Source organism: Pseudopodoces humilis, chromosome 3, assembly GCF_049639895.1.
Source record: "Pseudopodoces humilis isolate 2021_Gansu_Grassland_sample_001 chromosome 3, ASM4963989v1, whole genome shotgun sequence".
NCBI lineage: Eukaryota > Metazoa > Chordata > Aves > Passeriformes > Paridae > Pseudopodoces > Pseudopodoces humilis.
The window spans coordinates 21,637,696-21,659,575 of NC_142202.1; the positions used below are offsets into that span (position 1 = coordinate 21,637,696).

Below are 21,880 nucleotides of genomic sequence, written 5' to 3' on the forward strand. Positions count from 1 at the left end.
TGGCACCATAATAGACAACCCAATAGTAGAATTTTAAATGTTACCATACTGCACCTTCTGTCTTAGAAAGAGCTCAACCATGGCTGCTTAAAATCTCTTATCAATGACACAGACAGTGAGAGAACACTCAGCACAGATGTTTAGTGCAGATGACACCAAACTAAGCAGGTGCTTGAGCAACCTGATCTCCTGTAAAGTGTCTCTTCTAATTGCATGGGGCTTGGACTAAGGTGATTTTTAAAGGTCCCTTCCAGCCCAAAACATTCTGAGTCTACTGATCTTCTTCAAATTAGCAACTAGGTAAATTTGTATAGAAATGGGCAACATATGGCCAGAGGAGGTTACATAGCACAGCTTAATTTTTTTGGAACTTAATTTAATTCAAGATTTCTGTAATAAACTACTAATATTACATATTTCTATTAGTGACAACAACAAAGAACAGCCATGTGTGATAAATGCTTAGACAATGCCACACCACCAGGGCAGAAAATGGGAAAAAAAAGTATGACATGTTACCCACAAGAAAGGACAAGTTGACTCTGAAGCCCTAGAAGAACAAATACAGAATGAAACTCAGATTGCAAAGTCACAGTTGAAGTTCTAAGAAAAAGCTCTGCATTTGCAAGCCCTTAAGTTGAGAAAGGGTTAACCATAGGATGACTAAGATCCACCCTCCCAATGAAGCTATGGAAGTGACAGATGAAATCCTAGGATATTCCAGGAAGATACTGACAGCACAGAGATGCACAGACCTACACATGCTTGAGGAAATTTATTAAAACCTGAAAGGATACAGAGAGAGCCACTAGAATTGTCATGGGATAGAACACTATTTAAGAGTGAACACTAAATTGGCACATTTTGTTTTCCCTAAAGGACAGGGGAGGAAGGATAATTATGCCTTCTTTCCATAAATAGATGCAGTGACTGCAATAGACATCGAGCAGATGAACTAAGTGAAAAGCACAATGCTGCAACATCTTGTTACAAGCTGTCCAAGATTAAATTCAGGCTATCAACTGGATATCAAATGACTTTGGAAATCCTTGTGAGCCTTGGGAGATATATGAAAGCCTCTTTATCCAGGACACTTCAGGAAGCAAGCTGCAGTGGCCATTCCTGGGTAAGTCAAATTCTCACTTTCCCTGTATGATAATGTCAGCAAACTTAAAAGCATAACAACAACAATCAAACTAGGGGCACCAAAACAGGTTCTAACCACAACAGATCCTACCTAAAGACAGGCATGCTCAACTTTCTTGAGTTTAACAGAAACATTACTCTTGGAAATACTAAATGAGGGGAAAGATATTGGATTTAGTAAATTTTGTTCTCAAAACTAGTCTGCTTGGGTCAAAAAGCTATGAAATAAAATTCCTAATGCTTTACTGATTCTATCTTGCAGGGACCACTAGAATATTACTGCTTTAAACAATTCCAGCAACTCTGCAACTCCCTAAGCTTCAAAATGCACAGCAGCTTTAAATGTCAACCTGTTCAACCTACTTTGGCTGCTACAAACCATTTTAAGCACTTTAAAGCAACATCTTTCAAGTGAAACTCATTTTCCTGAAGGTCTAGAGTCTTTTGTTTGTGGCTACACACACTGGTTACTTACTAAGCAATTATGTCAACAGATTCAAGCAGAGAAGAGTAGAGGTTCAGACTTTTTTTCTGTCCTCTCCTAGAAAAGTGGCTACCTGACTACCAGATCAGGATAGAATTTGGAATTTGTAACTCATCTGTCACAAATCACAGTCAGCAAAACATCCACACCTTCCCTCCTTAAGCAGTCCTTTAGACTATGCCAAAAATAATAGTGTGTTTTGCTGGGAAGGAGAACAGTTGTGTACAACTTTCTTCCACACACAAAATCTGACATTTCCAGCAGCTTTGTGCTCCTGAAGGGCAATGAGCAACTGAGTCTTCTATGGTCCAGGATCACATGAACTGTAAAAGGACAGAGTGGGAAACACAAACTATTTCCACTATGCTGCAAGGAGTAATCTATTCCAAGGACAAGATGAACAACAGACACAGGGGAGGGAAATCCACAACCAGTGACCAGACAGCCTGGCAAAATTTCCCTTAGAAAAATGCAAGGAAGAAACCTGAAAATAAAATTTCAAATAATACCACAGGCTACAAATCTCTTTCAATTCCTCTCAGGCAAGCCTAAGGCACAAGTGAACTGATCACAAAATCTACAGGTCTTTTTCTATGAACAGGACTAGAGTTTAATTATGACCTAAAGTGAACTGAGCTAGCATTTACAGATTTTACCTCTGAGACACAGGTATTTAGAATTCAGATGGTGCTGCTACTGACTAGAAGAGACATTTGCTTAGCCCTTGTCCCACCCAACAAAGTCAAGCCTCTCATCTAGTTCAGTTATAGCTGTTTCTCCTATTAATTAGAATCAACCATATATAAGAAAATAATTACCGCAGCCTTTGACCTGCAGAGTTATTTTTTTGTGATAACTTAATTCTTGTTTGGTTTAAGTCTGAAATACTATGCTGAATACATACTTTTTAGAGTCAATATTAGAAGCTCAGTTTTTAAATAAGAGCATTTGTGGATGCATTAGAACTGTAATATTATAGGGGCAGAGTATCATTTTAGCTCGAGAGGAGAGAGCAAATGGTATGCAGATACCTTTTCTCAATCTCAGATACCTTAGCTCAATCTACCCACTGCTAGGAGCTGCAACTTCACTTTTCTTTAACAGATACTACTTACATAAATTCAGCAATGAACTACCCTGAGATATGTGCTTGGACATTTACATCTTCTAAGAGTTAATGGAAAATAAAATAAAACTCAGCAGCATTTCAAGTCAATCACATTGTGGTTGTGTGTGATACAGCAGTGCTATAAAAATCACGAGATCTCCACAGAAGTGCAACAATGGAATAACCATGCAACTGTTACCAAACAACACTGATATTGTAAAGCCTTTGCATGGAGAGAGGGAAAAGGGTGGGGAAGAAGGAGGGAATTTTTATTTGCTCAAAGGACAAATAAAGGCTATTACTCCATTTTTTGTTATTGCCACAAGAAACTGAACTGTTAGTATTAACTTCTATTTCATTGTAAAAACTCAATTGTATTACAAAAGCAATTTTTTTGTCCTTAACGAAGGCACAAAACGAAGTATCCACATTTCTTGCCTTCTGAGAAGGCTTGAAAGTAAAAGAATCACACACCTGTATGTGGGGCCATGAGGCTTCAAGAGTTGGTTCATCTTCTTCCGGATCAAAATCTGGGTTATCGCTAGGTGGAAGTGTTCTGAAAATATTAGAACTAATCTGCAATAAAAAAAAAAAAAAATTAATTGTATCACTGTTTATGCTCTCACCGATAACACTCATTAGGGTACTCATTTACCCTGAAATCAAATGAAACAAAACCATCTAAAAAAAGTAACATAATAAATCACTAGCTCATTTTCAAAACTGCAAAATACAAACAGCCAGAAGTCTGTAGCACATCAATGAAAATAAGAAAGGAACTTTTGTCTCAACTGCTTTACAAGCTTGTAGCTAGACACAGTCATATTCCAGCATCTCCCTGGAAACTATGGAAGTTTAAAAAAAAATCAGCTTCCCTAAAAGAAACAATTTTTAACTACATGACACCAAGAGCTGTTTTTATATAAGACCACAAATAAAATATAACTAAAATCAATTATGAATTATGAGAGGTCTATCCACATAAGAGAGAGCAAGCATGTCTGTCATGTAAGGCAGACAATCCCAAAAATGTATTTTATTTCTACAGCTCTTCACCTTACTTGATTTCAAGATATTTCTGTTTACATTTTTCACCTTTGAAAATTTCAAGGTGTTTCAAGGGTTTGGAAAGTTAGAAACACATAACCATTCTAGCTTATCCATTTCACATAGTAGCTATTTTTTCTTAAAGGTAGTCTAAGTTACTTTTAGTATGATACAGTCACATCAAATCAATTTCAAAAGGACAAGTTTAAAAAGGTTTCTTCAGGGATATTTGAAGTATATTAAAGCATGGATAGAAGACCATTCAGATGTCAAAGGAAAAATGTCATCTCCTGCACCAGATATAACATACTGGATTTAAATCTCTAACACAAACAAAAGAGAACATGAAGTTCATTTAATTTCTGCATTTTTTACCATTCCTTCAGGAACAAGTTTAACCCGACTTTTCCAAGCACAAAAGAAACTGTCCAACAGTTTGCAGAAAATCCTCCTGCCCATATTCCATGGAGTCTCCAAGGTGTTTGTAGAATCTAGCAAAAGGACTTTAGAAAGATCCTGAAGTCACAGGACATAAGCATCAGCTGCCTCATTAAACAAGATACACAGCTATTGCATAAAATCCATTTTCATTTCCTCCTATGCTCTTTGTTCTGTGTCCTGTCACTGTCTCCTGTTAGGACATGGCAAAGCTGCAGCACTGCTGTCCTGGACTGGAAGGGCAATGAAGTTCTGTGTGCATGGCCTCAGCTGTCTCCAAGCTTAATGCACAGGAAAAACAACAAAAAAACAAAACAAAAACCCAAACCAAATAAAACCACCCAAACAAACAAACCACCCCACAAAAAACAGTACAGTTGTCCTTTAATGCTGTAAACACAAGGGACTTGGGGTTCCAAAGCTTGAGAACAAAAGGCTGGGGGGGAGAGGAGTGGGAAATAGGAGTCAGAGAACATTAATTTTAATCAAGCTCAAAACCCAACATTACAATCCTCGTTCTCTTATTTGCTTTGTCTACTCTTAACAGGTACTCAATAAAACCCTCCAGCATATGAATCAGTCTCCTACAGAGAATGTTCTGCCTCTCCTTACGAGTATTCTGGTAACATCTCCTGCAAACACTTCTTTTTGTTTCTGTATGCATCTTGCTGAACTGAGCTGGTCAGCCTTTAGCACAGAACCTCAGAGTAATGAGTAAGTTTCATGTCCAAAACAAAGCTACTAAATACACTTCTGTAGCAGAAACAATCAGCAAGCCTCTCAGCCAGGCCTGTGGAAAACCAATTGTATGAATTTCAGAGTATTCAGTACTTCCACTAGCATTATTCACTTCCCAAGAATATATGAAACTTAAAATAAACCTTGCACCCTTCTTCCATACTAGACTGTCTCCCCAAAAAAAACAATTAATTTACTTTATTATGTTTAAAATACTTTTGCAAATTCTACTCTATATCTTCTCATGTTACTTAAAGCATTCTTTTTCTTTCCCAAGTGTTGTCTTATCCCAAAACTGTGATTTCAGAAACACAGATCATAAAACGTTTTTAAAGCTGGATAGATTTCCAGATAAATCCAGCATCAGCTTTCTAAATTAAATCTCAAAGTTTTCCAAAAATGACATCAGAAAATGTACCAGTAAGTGCACTGGGATACAGCAATTACATTTGATTGAAACAAACAACAAAAAAAAGTCCCTTATGGTCTGTACATTTGATCTCAACGTTCAAAAGATACTAGGTTCAATTCCAATTTGAGTGTGCAGATTGAGGACACCTGATTTCTTTTGAATTCTGAATTCACAATTCATACAGCCTGTTAGGGCAATCTCATTACATTAGATTTTTATATTCTGCTGGGGAACGAGGCGAGGTTGATAGGCACAAGGAGATGAAGAGTTACGTGTACTGAAGAGACATTTCTGTCATGTTCCCCAAGCTGATAAAAGGTAGAACTTTCTAATTTCCCAGGAAGTTTTAAAACTTAAAATATTTACAATGCCAAACCCTGATTTCCTTTTAGTTTCAGAGTGCTTTTAACTGAGAATTTCCAAACAGAATACACTAGTTTTAGATGACCCAGAACAGAGGTACACTGACCACTGTGCTACATCTTCAAAACTATTTGTAAGCAAAATTCCTCCTCACCTGAAGGAAAATTAGGTTGCCCAGGGCACCAAAAAGATAACCTACAGCGTGTCCTGCACATCTGTTTAAACAAAGACTTTTTTAAATGATGTTGTTCCATCTTCAGTGGCTTGAAATGACACTGGTATCAGTTCAAGGTCCCTGCCTCAGGATCCAAGCATAGCAGAGACAACCAGAGGAGCCCGTGTGATACTTGGGTCAGCAGAGATCAGTGAAGGAAAGGAATGCCAGAGACCTCCTCACTTGCAGAGACCTTGCCTATGCACTGGTCAGAATCAGCATCTTATGTCCCTTCCTGCTATCTTTAAGGCATTGTTGACTTAGCCTCCCCACAGCTCAGGTGACTCCAAGGAAACCTGTTTGAAACCTGAGGCTGTTTCTTCTGAGAGCTGGAGAGAAGGTGTCCCAGGCCTAAGGAAGGACAAGGGGCTTTGGAAAGAAATTGTTTCTGCTTCTGCCACTGCTGCCACTTTGCCTTTTTTCAGGGAATTCTTTAGTCTGCCTGTCCTCTACTACCAGCCAGATGATAGTTGGATTTCATTAAGGCCATTTCTACTTTTTCATCCCAAAAACACACTTCAAACACTGCAGCAAAACTCAAATTAATTTTCTTTTAATATAGGATCACTGAACATCCTAGAAACTTAAAACCCAAACAAAACAGAAGTGAAAGAGTAACTCTTCAATCTCATACAAGTTTTGCTACCAAGAAAGGCCTTGAGCCTGACACAGGTGTTATATAGAGGGAGAACAGACCCATGCAGATTTTTTCCTGAAAGCTGGAACTTCGTCCTAATTCACAGCAAAGGCCTCTTCTGCTGCCAGTTGCCAGGGAGATTAGAAATACTATTCAAGCTTGGAGGGATCTTTTGTCTCAAGCTCTCAAAAAGCTCTCACTGAGCATTTACAGCTCTCACTGAGCTTCACTTTCTGTCATTTTAGGGGAGAAAAGGAGATGGAAATTTGTTATGGAAGGGAAAACAAGCATCCACAGAATCAAATCATTTGCACAACAACAAAAAACTCAAAAGAACAGCCCAACACCACCTTACCTCCAAGAAAAGAAAACAACTCAAACATAAAAGAAAGCCTCCCTTCAACAAGTAGTATGGACTAGTTAGTATATTCTTTCTTGTAACAAGGGGCTACAGAGGGCACACAGAATAAGAAAATACTGCAAGGATTCAGGCTTGCTGCCACCAGCAGCAAGAAAAAAAAAAAAGCCTAATAAGAGGTGAACATACTTTGTCCTTTATTTTCTTATGTAAAAAACATTTAGGACAGAAAACCAGGTCCTTTAAAAAACGAAACTATACAAAACCCTGCAGTGTCCTAGATTTTTTTGTAAAACTTAATAAGCATCTGCTGAAACAGCCAAAATGATTAGAAGGGTTTCAATAATCCTAGCCCTTCAGTATAATGGCAAAACTTCCACATTTATTTACATTTAAGATCTGATCTTCCCTATCAGTTGCCCAGAAAAAAAACCCCAACCAAACAACAAACCACCAAACAACAAACAAAATTAACCTTAAGAAAAAACTAGCTTATACTGTATAGTGAACCACAAAAGTTGCAGGCTCTATATTTGAACTGCTCTGCTTATGTTCCTGAGAGCTTTTTTAAAGTCAGCATTTTATCTATGTAAACTTCACCAAAGTTTAGAGAACCATTCACGTAAATGCATGGGCAACTAAAGCCACTGTTTTTACATTTCACTTTTCTAGGAAAAAAAAAATAATTTCAGATTATTCTCAAGTGTCTTTCAGTTTCATTCCCTGTACCTTAAGTACAGGCAGATCAAAATCATTAAGTAGCATTTGAAAATGCACATAAACACCTGGGAAAGTCAGCAGATAACAACCACAAATACTTTGTTCATTATTCAGCAAGTCATTAGTAGCAATTGCATGGGACAAGTCATCCTATGGTTTATAACTTCAGCAAACCACTTAGGCTAATATAGTGCAGCTCTCCAAGGCCAAAAATAATAACAAACAGACGTAAAAAGTATTTACAAAGTAGAGTTGCTTTCTTATACTGATAAACTTTTCTGCTGTCACCAGTACCTGCAGCAATTACTACAAGAAAACTTTAGCCTAACTCTCCATTGCCACTAGTAAATAAAAACAGACAGCACTGAAATATTGCCATTTTCTGAATGAGAAACTTTAAAGCTTACCCAGACTGCAAGTACCTGCAGAGCACCAGTTCTTTCATTTTAATTAACCTGAATGCATCATGTTTCAGCTAATAGCTAGAACTTGCAAGTTGTTTGTTTTTACAAGCCTTTCTGAGCCAAGTTATCATTAACAAATTATATTGTAAAAGCAGAATAACCAACCACAATTCTGAGTTAAATGCCATTACAGTCATAAACTGATTAAGATATTTTATTAAAATTCAAACTATAACAAGAGCATTCTACTTACCATTTTCACTATGTCAGCATAAGCTGATTCAACAATCACTCCACGATTTGTTGAAACATATTCAACCAGTTCATTCAGTGTTGCTCTCTTGATTTCTTTGCTTTTCAGGTCTGAAACAGAGTCCATGAAGTCAAAGAGCACGCAACACTGTTGCAACTTCTGACAAAAAAGATCTTGCTGTTCACTGAAGGTGGCATCTATAGAAGAAAAAAAAAAAAAACAAAACAGCAAACACTTTAGTCTGTAGAAGCAAACACAGGATTTCTAAATCTATTTTGTTGACAAGAATTTGCATAGCTATGATTTAGTTTTTTAATGGGGAATGTTGTGCTTCATAGTCAGCAAACTAATAGCAAATTATTATGCAATTTTGTCAAAACTGAAAATATCTGTATGTAACAATGGAACACTCACCATCCCCAACTTTTGGTACATGAAAGAAATAATGGACAAAGATATGGCAGTAAATATATTTACCAGCAATGAGTTCCTGAATTAACATTATTTGAAATACATAGACATTAACAAGTCCCCGATCTCCATCACCAAAAGTCATATCCAGAAGCAGTGCATCAAACTAACCTTTCATTCATCCGATTTGTCTCATTCTGTTCCCTAATCCTTTATTATGTAACCTGCTTAAAAGCTGTAAAATCTGCTTTGAAGGAACCTTGTCTTTTTACCCCAATGCAAAATGCTTCACATACTTTTGACATCATGTGATCAATGTTTCTCGGAAGAAAGAATTCCAATATTTCAAAAGGATTAATCCTGAATTTTAATGCTTTAGTCTAAATAATTTATGACGATCTTAGTCATATAAGGGTCTTCCAGATTTTTTTGCCTATTAAGACAACATGTTTGGCTGCAACTTAGCATTTTCATTTCAGCATTCAGTACCTCTGTAATCTGATAAGCAGAATTCCTCCATTAGCATTTCACATTAACTCTAAAAGAGATGGATTATCAAGCACTACGGTCTTCAAAAATTTAATACATCCTTAGTATGTTGCAATTGTTCCACAGCTGCATGATCATAACGATCATAAAAAAGTCATTGTTTTAACTAAAGATTTGGTTTGTCTTTTGTTCTTGTTTTCAGCTGGTTATAGGGGTTCAAAGCCACTGCACCAATACTGCATCACCTCATCTATCAGCTTGTTGGCATTTATTCTGGTGAAAAAACAGTATTGCCAATTTTATCTCCAAATAAAGAATGCTCTCCCCCTGAAGAATTTTAAAGACTTGTCTACATCCTGACTACATCCCTTAGCACCATTCATTCACTGCAGTATTGCTATGAGTACTGCTATTTCATCACCAAAAAAAAAAAAATTATCAAGACAGGAAAACAGCAATTGAGTACTGAAAATCTTAAGAGTCTCACTTTAAAACCTGAACACATCACAAAAAATCTCATGCTTCTCTTTCATGTTTTAGAATTATTCTAATTTAAAAAAAACTTCATTAAGTTTATACCTTTAACAATTCACTCTGATAATGCCCATTTCTCAAGTTTCCTACCAAAATACCTTTCATTTAGTGGCTGAAACAACAACAGTCAACAGCAGGTTTAATAATCAGTAGTTACCTGATAGAATTATTTCATTTCCATAAGCAAAAAGTAATTGCTGAAATGGACTGACACACCTCCACTGTAACCCATACTGCTCACTGTGCCCTGGAAATTCAGGCATATAAAGAATACTGTATTGTGCTCCCTTTCCCCACCTGACGGTTATGATCCTATTAGATGAGCATAATAACTTCAGGGAGCTTTTGAACAAGCCAGCAATTACTACTCCCTCATGAAGAACAATTCACACTTCTGAATGTCAATTCTGCCATTTTAACCATTTTTCTTTTGAATAAGAAACCTTGCAAGATGCTTATTTCACTCAGATAACTACAAAGACATGAATTGTTACACTCCACAAAATAATGAACATCAGCTGTAAAAACATTTGTAAGTTACGTAACATTTCAGGTCAGATCTTCTAATATTCTACAGCAGATTGCATGAGTAAGTATTGTATCATAGCAACAATGCAATAACAGTGACATGCTGAGGATAAAATCCAAAAAGCCTAATTTAAGGAACTGACACAGGGAGGGCAGCTTTTTTTGTTGCTAGCCCCAAGCTGATAGCCAGACTAGCACAGGAACCAAACCTACTCTTATTTTCCCCTCACTACAAACTCAACTATACTCCAAGTTACAAAGGTCCACAAGTGAGGCACAACTAACACAATACAGTTAGCTAATGATAAAAAAAAAAAATTAAAAATTAAAAAGGAAGTATCACTAAGCAAAATTTACCTAGAAGTTTCAAAAACCAGCAGATAGCACCTGAATACTTCTAGCTTTGGTTCAAACAGACTAAAGACCTAAAGCTAAAAGCCAGTAACTGGAATTCATACAGAATAATTAAGTCACTTATTACCTTCCCTACGATATCAAATAAATTCCTGCATTAGCCACTTCTAGTTAGACATCAGAGTAAAAATGAATCTCTCCCCTACCATGCATCAGCAGTCCATTTTATTAGCAACCTGATCTCACTCAACTGGACGTTTCCTCAAATGAAAAACCTGCCCATTAATCTGTTTTGTTACCATTAAAACATTTAAAGTAAAACTAAAGGAACTACCTTCTTCTAAGCATATATCCTTTTTTTGTACTTCTAAGGGGAAACATATCTCTTTTAATCAACTTATTACTCTAGTCATCTGCAAGAGATGAAAATTATGTGCAACCATGGCAAAAATAAAGTAACAAGGAAGCCAGTTCTGTTCTATCAGTACAATCCGTCTTCATGTGCTCAATCCCTGCTTGACACATTGCACATTTGTCCCAGGAATGTTATGAAAGGTACTATGGGAACCACCAAGTGATTGAGGAAAATTTGTTTGTCAGACGAGATTCTTAACTTTTCAAAGCCTTTAACTATCCCGTAATGGTGAAAGCTAGACAACTTTATACCACAACAAAATCATATCACAATAGTTTATTCTAGTTCTAGGAATAAAATAAACTGTGCCACCATAACTGCATAAACACTGGAGCTTTTAGCTTTAGTAGTTGAACTACCCATGGCATGATTTTTAAACCAGCTTCAATCTAATAGTCTATGAAGATTTGCATTGTAACATGTGGAGTTCAAGATCATTGTTATTCTTCAAATACCCTAAATACCACAAAGACCACAGAAGATAAATTAGGTTCAAAGTAGACAGCAGATGCCTCAATAAAACAACTCTGAATCAAGCATGATGATGGGAAATCCTGAAGACAAAAACTTAACATCCAGCACCAAAGGAATTACTGCAAATTATGATCCACTTTAATCATGACTTGCCTCTGGTCATTTCCATCATAGATAGTAGAGAGCTTGCACCTGATTAAAATACTCAATTTGATTGTTGCACTTCACAATACTTAAATTCTCCACAGACTATTTCTACTGTTTACAAATTTCCCCTCAGAAGGAAAGTTTGACGGGGTAGGCATGATACTAAAGGAAAAAAAAGCAGCAAGCCATTTGACTTGGAAGCTCTTCCTGAGCAGAAGTTTTAAAACACTGAAGCTGTATGAGCGTGCAGATTTGTCCCTAAATAGAATGCTTTCAGATTTATAAGGTCATCAATGCAAATCTAAGCATGGAATATTGAGTCAAGAGACTAATCTTTCTAGGGAAGGCTCAAGTAAAATATGGAAACAAAAATAATTCACAAGAACTACCTCACTGATATGTAACTGGAGACAAAAACACACTACAATGCTGTCTTCCTACAACATATTTATCTCTTACATTTACAGGCCTTCCTCCTGGAAGGAATAGAAAGATAATTTTCCTTTCTCAACACAACTGTTTACCCAAGACATTCAGTACAGAGAACCTAACATAATCCTTGATTTATCAGCAGAAATCAGACTCTAAATGCACAAAAACTCTCAACTACACAAATGGCAAGTTCTAAATTCGTAGTTTCCTTGCCAATACAAAATAAACCCTCTCAAACATTTGCAAACATTTTCCATTTGTTTTTTTTTAAGTTTCACTAATTGAATAGTTCTGCTTTTTCCTGGTAGAGCTACCCCTGGAAGATGCAGAAGCCAGTGAAACAACCACGGAGCTTTTGTCTGACAGCCTCTTAAAGCAGTTCATACACAGCCCTTTCAAGACGTTAGAAGGCAATGATATTACGGAATAAAGTACCACATACCTCCTCAGAACTTGTTGACAATTTTACACTTCTACATAATTCTCTGACGAACCGAATAAATGAAAAGGATCATGTCATAATGATGCTGCATTCCACAGTGCAAAGTTTAGGATTTAGTCTCTGCTGTCTGGATACATTTACTGCACTGTATTCAGCTGTACTCAGTGGTGGCAGGAGATGCTGGAGTAGGACGAAGCCTTAACAATGACACGGAGAGAGAAGCACGTGGACGGTGAGACACCAAATCTCTGGGCTTGGTTTTGGGGCTTTTAGTTTAAAAGAAACCATGTTTTTGTACAGCCTGCTCCTTTCAGAGACACCATTAATCTGAAAAGGAGGTAGTGTGATAAACTCCACCCCACTTACATAAATCAAGCACAAGGAGTCTCATTTGACATAAATTTAATATTTGGTTTTGTCCTGGACAGCTCTTGTGTATATGATTGTTGTGATCTCTCCTAGCATCTGAATGTCAGTGCTGATGTTACAGGCATGACAAAACATTGTTAGGAGACGCAATTTCGGTGCAGTTGATGTTACAACAGGGCACAGAGTGTTTCCAGGTTCTCAGAAGTCTCCATCTACAGCCTGACAGGCAGCAAAGTTGTTGGCTGACAGCAATTGAGAGCGGTCTCTCTCCCTGCTACCCCCTTTCCCATTTACTCCTCCCTTTCCCTTCTCTGTTCCAGTCACATCCATCCATCAGCACTGGCTCTGGAACTCATCAGGCTCTTCCTAAGCTGCTTTAACTCAATAACATGGTCATATTAGTGAGGTTAAACGGCTTCTGGAGGGGCCTGATGTGCATCAGCTCTGGCACAGGATTAGAGACTGGAGCAGAAGCTCTCTGTGGTGAGCTGCTAAGTTAGTTTACTATCTCCTCTGGAACCATATCATCCAAGTATTGTGGCATGAGATAATGTGTAGGTAAGATTTTTCACTTAAATCAGGCATTTTTGAGAATTGGATTTTGTGTTTGTTGCAGGGTCTGGTTATTTTTGGGGCTTTGTTTTGTTTTAAATCACTTTAAGCCCCTTTTTAAAGAAAAAAATGTATCTCACATATACTTGGCTGCCCTGGAAGTGTATAACACTCCCCAGTAACTCCATACACCCGTAAGAGAAGTTCCCAGAATTCCAACTTTCGGCAGCTCAACAGCCCCACTGAATCAGACGAGCTCTGTGCAGCACCATAGGCATCCAAGGAACTTTTCATCAATATTTTCAGATTGTCCACATTAAAAAAAAAAACTTTTGTCACCCTAAGGAATAAGCCCTGTTTTTTAGTAGACCAGGGTTGTAGGTTTTCCCTCTGTCCCCTCCAATCAAGAGTTCAAAGAATGTATTTTCAAATTACCTGCTACCTCAACCTCTACAGCTGTTGCTAGGACTCTGGAAGGGGCTGAGTGAATTTTTCTGCATGTTATCAGTAAACAGAACTCTGACTTTCCAGGACAACTAAGGGAGTCAGAACAACATTATGTATCTTTAAAGTTAACCAGCTCTTTGTTCAATAGTAAATTCATTCACTAGAGAAGGAGATTTGGAAGAAAATGAAGTAAAAATGCATTTTCAATCATTATTGAAAGGAAATTTATACTGCCTATAGGAGATAAACAAAAACCAAACCAAACAAAAAAAAAAAAAAAAAGCAAAAAAAAACCCCCCAAAAAAACCACAAAACAAACACAAAAAGGACTCGGCACAAAATTGCCAAGTTGGTCAATCTTGTCTAGGACCCAAGTGGTCACACTAACATTTAAACTCTTCATTTCAGAAATTAGGACTGCAAAGGGGCAATCAAGGTAACAAGCTGAGCTTCTCCTGTACTTCCATTTTTAAGTAAACTATTCTGCAGATGGTCATCAGGCAAGACTTGCACACTGTAAATCTTCGGTCTCTTTTGCAATAGTAAGAAAATCAGAAATTCTGCTCATTGGAATAGTCTGAATTTAAGGTTAATTCTGTGATACAGAAACAGGGAAGAAAAAAAAAAAGGAAACCACATATTAGAAGTAAAGCTAGATGAGACTAACAATCAACAATTCCTTTTAGTCACATACAGCACTGTGGTTTAGAGAGTTAGCTACAAGTCTAGGCTACAGATAATTTTTAAGTCATTTAGAAAAAAGTTAGGAAAAAGTAAGCTGTCTCCTACCCAGTAAGATATTGTTTGTTCAGAGTCTCATCTGCTGCTCCACGTGGCCAGCAGTTGACCTCAACAAATCAGTCCAGAAAATCTGAAAAGCCCATGCTGATCTAACAACATCTGTCACAAATTCTGTGACACGGCTTCTTGCAATGATAATGAACTGCAAGTGTTTAATTTAGATTTTTTCTACCATCTTCCAGGCTTTCTTATAACCTCATAATAGTTAAGTCTCCAGCTACTACCATGTTAAATCCCTTGATTTTAATTAAGATTTGAGCCAACCAAGACATTTCAGAGAATAAGAAAGTACACCGCTGAAATGTTTTTGTATTAATAGCCCTATTTCTTACTGTTTAATTACAGAAGACAACAAGCAGTTAAGATGCAAAAAGTAATACAAATACTCTTGGTCCTTCAAGTTAGACTCTAGTAACTGGGCTTGCCACAAGTCACCTTACTTCTACCACACTTTCTAAAGAAGAAGAATTAAAGCACCATTGATTCTTTAAACAAATAAAAATTTACCAAGCATACCAATCACTGGAACAGGAACAAGAAGCATCCCAAAGTCACCCTTAACAAAATGTACAAGTTTAACAATACAAAGGTTACCTCAAGACCACACCAGCAGTTCAGAATCTAGGTGAAATTCAGTTCCATGCAACAACAACAAGGCAAAGCAGGGGGAAAAATCGGCCAATGGACTGACACAGTTGAATCAGTGTTGCTTTTGAAAGTTTTGAGAAGTTGAGGAATTTGCACAGGGGTAGCTATGTGAAGTTTTGCTCAGAGTGATACTATATTTATTAGAAAAGGCAAAGAAGTTTCACTTCTTACACAGCTGAAGTGTTATAGTTTCAAAAACAATTACTCCCCCACTGCTCTTGTGGGGGAGCTTGCTCCCATCTATAAGCCAACTATAATGCTCTCCAATGAGTTAATTTATGGTTTTGGGACACGCTGCTACTGCATTTGCTGTCTTCATTTAAAATCCATAAAGCAGTTTTAGTGATTGATCATGTGGCAGGGTAAGCCTTTTTTGAATATACCCAGACCCTCTAAAAAATTAATTTAAAACAGGAACCTGCCTCTAAGGAAGAGACTTCTAAATTTAAGGGTGATAAATCCTATTGTGGAATTCATATGCATAGCCAGGTCATTCATTCGGGAAAAGGGGAGAGTAATTAATTTATTGAATGGGAAATTGTTTCTCAGAAGATGTGAATATGGGATAGATAGCACCTTTAACTTAAAATTACAGAAATTGATACAAAGGCCCATGAATTGAAACTGCTTTCCCAAACAGAAAAGACAGCTCCCAAATAGCTTTTTAAATAATGAAATGAAACAAAGGGTTTTGTTATGGCAAAACAGAGATGCTTTCAAGAAGTCTTTCTAACAAGAGGGCAAACAAAGATCAAGGTAAAGCCCTGTGTATGTAAACAGGTCCTTTCTTTACAGTCTAAGTCAGGGTACACTGAATGAGCCACAAGGTGGAAGTACCCAGAGACGCTGCACAAGCAACTTGTTATTCCAAGTAATTCACTCTTGTGCCAGGAAAATTAACCACCAGCAATACCCAAGAGACTACAGAAATGGAAGGACACCACATACCAAGCTTCTGAGAGTGTCAAATCAAAAAGATCAGAAGGGACAATTGCTATGATGCTCCACGTTCCCAAAACATGACATTATTTACACTTTTCCACAAATGGAAGCATTTGCCCTTAAAGAAACACTATTTATCAGAGGGTAATGGTTCAACAAAGTACTGGATTTTTGCATGCAATTTTGAAGACACAATAAAGCCCTTGAGGGTGTGACAAGGTGGACTCAAGGAAGCATTCCACATCTACCCTGCTAAGAAATAAAAGAATAATCTGAGCAGCTCTGTTCTCTATTTTACCCTCAACAGCTGCAGTGCTCTGCACAAATTTTATCAGGGCACACAGACAGCTGAAAAGCAGGTAACAAAGTTGTGTGCCACAAAGGCTCAGTAAAAATCTCAGCTTAAAACCCATTATCCAGGACTGCATTAACAACATTTTCAATTCATAGGGACCTAAACACTTAGCTTGAACAAAACTAATTGATTTGCACCTATTAAGTCTGAAGGGACAGCAACTGTATTTACAATTTAAGTTCCCTCTACATTAAGTCAACTGCAAAACTCTTGTCTCACTGACATTACGGCAGTTTATAATTATTGAGTGGTAATTATGAAGTATGCCATAAGCGGATCTGTGTGGCATATTATTAACAGATTAAAAATCTATTAACTTGTATTCTTCCCCATAATTTCCTTACCATATCAAAGTATAAAATTGATATTGAGTAAGATGATGAAGTTGCTCCAGTTTGACATCACACTAGAACATGCAAGTCAACACAAATCAAGTTTGTTTATTTTTCCAGAAACTGAAGAAACACTCATGTAGTTTTCACATGGCAATATCAGTGCTAAGTGAAATATAAAAATACCCTTTATTTAAACAAAGGGTAGCTGTTAAACAAAATTTAACCAAATTACAGAAATTCAATTTGCAGTTAATTTAGCACTTAGCTTTTGAACAAGAAGGAGATGCATAGAGGAGTCATTTAATAGGAAATGTGTGCCAGAGGAAACAGTCAATCTAACATCTCAAAAGACAAGGAAAACCCACCTCTTCCTTTCAATTCCTGCGTAAATCTGTGTGGAAGTTACAAGTATTGGATTAACTCCTTGGATAAATACATAGCTTGCAAACTGGCTGAACAAGTGCTTCTCACATTTCAAAGACTTCTCAGGTCAATAACATATGGAGATACTTTATGTTGCAGTAGCAAGAACTATGATTAGACAGGGAACACAGGTGAAATCCTCCTTGTGCTGCATTCAGTGACCCAACTCCCACCAACCTGAACCAGAACAATCACCCTGAGCAGACAAATACCAAACGTTTGGACGATCTCTGCTTGATTTAAGTGAAATAGATATTTAGCGTCATAAATAAAAGGTTGAGATATTTCTTTGACCAATTTTAAGCATACTCTAACAGTTAGTCTTTCTGCCAAACACTCTAAACACCAAGTGCTCAGTAATGAAGGAACATGCTCTTTAAGTCCTCTCCCATTTGGCTAAATCTCTTAGCTATTTTTAAACTCAATTTACATCATCTTGATCTATTTGGTTTATTTTGATCCTGCTTCCTACTCTTAAGGGAAAATGAACAAATATGGATTACCAAACCCTGTCCTTCCCAACTTTACTGTGGGACCAAGCCCATGTCTCTGAAGAGGACACTGATACATCTAAATTTTTCTTTAAAAACAATAACTGTTTCCCTACAGAATCCAACTATGCTGAAATGCATGAAATATGTAATTCAAGACCTAAGCTCACCATTTGTTGCTTTTACATACGTGAGGAACCAAAATTTTGTTGCTTAACAAGATGCACGTCATATTTCAAACATAGAATTTGTAATGGAAAATACAGTCCAGTTTTCGAAAGTTTTATGCAATTACACTAAGCTAGAACCTTTTTTAAAAAAAACACTTTCCCCGCCCCTACACTCTCACATATAATTTTACTTGGGATGAAATTCATAAAATAAAAACTGTGCCTCTATTTTGAAGGGCCAAGCATCTACAGAAATAAACCTATTAAATCACTTCTAAAAGCTCACTTGTTTATGCAGTGGTGCACTCTGCTAATCCTTTAATACAACTGTAGTAGAAATGAAGCTGTTTTCCCCTTCGTATTCAGAGACATTGCTGTAACTTTTTATTCCTGATTGTTTTCAGATCAGCCTTTCTGCCCTGTGCTATACTGTCCTTCTCTAAAATTGCTCAACCCACCTCCTCTTTCAGCTGAGAAAATCTACTGTGCCACTTTCACTGTTACCCACAGCTTGCCAACTCTCCAAGCATGTGATGGTCTCAGACACAAACTTCCAATCAGTCATTCAAAACTTGTATAACATGTGGAAAGCTTTTGTAGGGAGTAACTCTCTCATTTTTTAACTCTTAGTGTTTTAAAAAATTATTTACTAGAAATAGACCAATCTAGAAATCTTCCTTTTGCAGCATTGTTCTTGAATAGACATGCACAAATATTATTTTTGCTGTTACTCTCACCTCGACCTCCCAGCTCCCCAGCAAAGTTTGTATTTCTCTTCTGAATCCTATCATATCAACAAAGCTGACAAAAACCCATCAATTTCACCAAAGCTTTGCTTGGTAAGATCAAGAGAAACAATGGCAAAGAGAAAAACTTAAGATGAGAATGAGATAGAAATCTTTTCCCAATAGTAAAAGGCAATGCAACAGCAGTATTTTTATTTTTTAATCTATATCCTTTTTTTTTCACTATATCCATTGCAGCACTACATGCTACTATTTTAGCAGGATACAAGTCCGCTGAATTCTGATCAAACTACTGTTTGTTCCCATAGCCGCCATACCCTTAGAATACTGAGTCCTAGTATCCTGCATTTAAATTTCACCAGCCTTTCCCAGTTTCACTTCCCACCCCCAAATGTACAGTTATGCTCTCCTCAATTTTAAATTCTCAATAAAAAAACCTCTCATTTGATGAACCAGCTAATCTGCAATCAATTCCTGAAGTGCAGAACGAAAACCCTAAGCTTGTGAAGTTTCAGCAAGATCACGGGAGTTCAAAATCCACAGCTGCAATGTAAAACTATGAAGAAATTAGAAGAGAATATGGTAAGAAACATTTACAGAAAGTTTTGCAGCCAATAGGAGTGTTGAGACTCCAAACACTGAGCTCTCTGCAGCCACTGGAGAGGAGCTGGCCTCTGCCCTCCATTCCCACTTAAGCTTTTCCATCACCTCAGCAGTTCCATGCCATGCCTCCACCTGTAATGTACTCCTGGGCGCTTGCCTGTAGAAAATGACAGGTTTTGCCTACACTTGACTGCTCTCCTAGCAGAACTACAGACAAGAAGCCCCTAGAAAGCCACACAGAGCAGCCTCCCAGAGCACTGCAGATGGGAGCAGCAGAGCAGATCCTGAAGGAGCTCAGCTTGGTAAATACCAACTCATCAGTCCTGCTGCTGAGCTACAGCAGCTACAATTGGACCAAACAAGAATTTGGACCAAATGAGATTCATCTGCGTTAAGAAATACATGCTAAGCTCTAAATTACAGCAAGCATTAAACCTCAACTCAATTCATGTTTGTTTTGGTTTGTTTTAAATATTGACACTACAATTTATCCTTCCTCTAGTGTTCAAAGTAGCTTGAATTGGTTTTGCTGAAACTAAGAAAATTACCCTGAGGAATAGTTGCAAATAAAGCTGTCCATACTTGGCATGGAAAACTTCAGTCCAAACAGTTCAGCAATGTTGTAAGCAGCTGAGAATAAGGTCTGGTGAAGGAAAACTGAAGGCAACCTTACCTATAATGAACTCTGCTTTTGAGTCAGAAATATACTGTGAAATAGGCGTCCTGCAGACAACATTATTAACTGGCCACAAATTCAGCAAAACTTGAAACTAGTTCAGTAATTCTCTGATGGAATCAATGATTCAGACTTTAAAAAGAAGTCACCATCTAGTTTATAGTAGAGCATTTTGCCAATGGAGTCTTCTAAAACAGGTGTAATTTACTACCTATTCATCTAATTGGGCTGAGCTCCAACCATACAAATCCACATGCGGCTAAAAGTCATCATTTTAACCTGCTAGATTTAAAACAGGAATCAGGACAACAAGGGTATAGGAGCTGAATTTATCAGCGTTCTCAATGGAAGTGCGTTTTTTTAATCACAACACATAACCCCTCTGCTTAAAAAGAATATGAATTTGTCCAGAACTGTTGGTATGACACCTTTTCAAAAGCACTGAATGATTTTAAGATAGACAGATGCTAAAACCCACCCCCCATATCCATAGATTGAAGTAATCATCTTTTGATCAGATAGCCTGCAGGAATAATTAATTCAATTTGTATCTCCTACAGCAACTAACATTAAATTCAGCACCTGCAAAACTACTGACTAAACCAGAAAGCAATGAATATGGAAAAAGAAATGTGATACTAAGCTGGCACACAGAAGATGTGAAAGATTGAAATAGAAAAGTTCATGTGAAGACTGTCAATAGGCTCTATATTTAGGAGTTGCTTTTGATGGAAGTATATTCTAAGACCAAAAATTCAAGTCTACGGATAAAAAAGGTCAATTTGTTAAGAATTAAAGACTAAAATGTTCCACTCCATAAACTAGGAACAGTTCCTTAATATAGAAAAAAAATTCAAACAGCTCATTTTTTATGGAACTACTACAGCTTTTTCATCAGTTATAGATTGTTTATTTCTCAAGATTGTAACTTCTTAAGAGGAAGTTTTAACTACTTCATAATGTGCCCTGCTGAGATTATAGTAAGAGGTAAACAAAAATTCCTCACAAACATCCATTCTTGGTCTGAATTAAAGATTCTCACTTTTAAGGTAAAACTCATCCAAGATGATCACAGTTGCAAGGGATGTTGAATTCAAAAGGTGGAGGATGGAGGACTACAGAAGAGGAAATAACAATGAATCATGAGGGATACAAAAAAACAAGTGCAAATCAGAGAGAAAACTCTCCTTTCACTTATAAATATTTATTAAGGCTGTAGTAAAAGTAAACCTTTCTAAAACTTTGAAGCACATTTTCCCTTGGGGAGCAAAGGCAACTTAATATGACAGGAAAATTTCTTTCAGCTGTTTTCAATTCCACTTATTTATGTCACTCTGAAGCATACACTATGTGACTCAAAACCAGTCAAAGTGTGAGGCTTGAACTGATCCTCAGATTTAGTAACACTAAAATTTTACCTATCAGCAAGGTTACTAGGCCTCCCTGCAAGATTTCCACAAAAGCTTAACTTGGAACACAACTGGTTTTCAGTCAAACCCAAGCTCTCTCTCAAGGTTTTAAGTAAAGAAAATAACCAGAGTTAACACCTATTTTACACCCTGTATTTGAATGCTGACACTACACACTGGGAGGTCTTCTTAAAAACGTCTTCTCATTCCAGTACACTCCACCTTTGTAACTCTCAGCCCTACAGAGATCCCTCTATTGCTAGTCCATGGCTGAAAGATTTCTGGACCACTTTCCAATTCTTCTCTTGAGAGGGAAAGAAGCATCAGGAAATTTTTATTCTTTCCAGCTGTAGTAGATATGTTTG

General features: G+C 37.2%; 1 protein-coding gene across 1 annotated transcript in view; it reads right to left on the minus strand.

Annotated features, from left to right (window-relative positions):
- Positions 1-21,880, minus strand: part of PPP2R5A (protein phosphatase 2 regulatory subunit B'alpha) — a 42,770-nt gene that overhangs the window by 16,584 nt on the left and 4,306 nt on the right. Inside the window, exons 2-3 of the mRNA XM_005523349.3 lie at positions 8,323-8,519; positions 3,213-3,314 (exon numbers count right to left, since the gene is read on the minus strand). Coding sequence (XP_005523406.1) covers positions 3,213-3,314; positions 8,323-8,519 — 299 coding nt within the window. The remainder of the gene's footprint in view (positions 1-3,212; positions 3,315-8,322; positions 8,520-21,880) is intronic.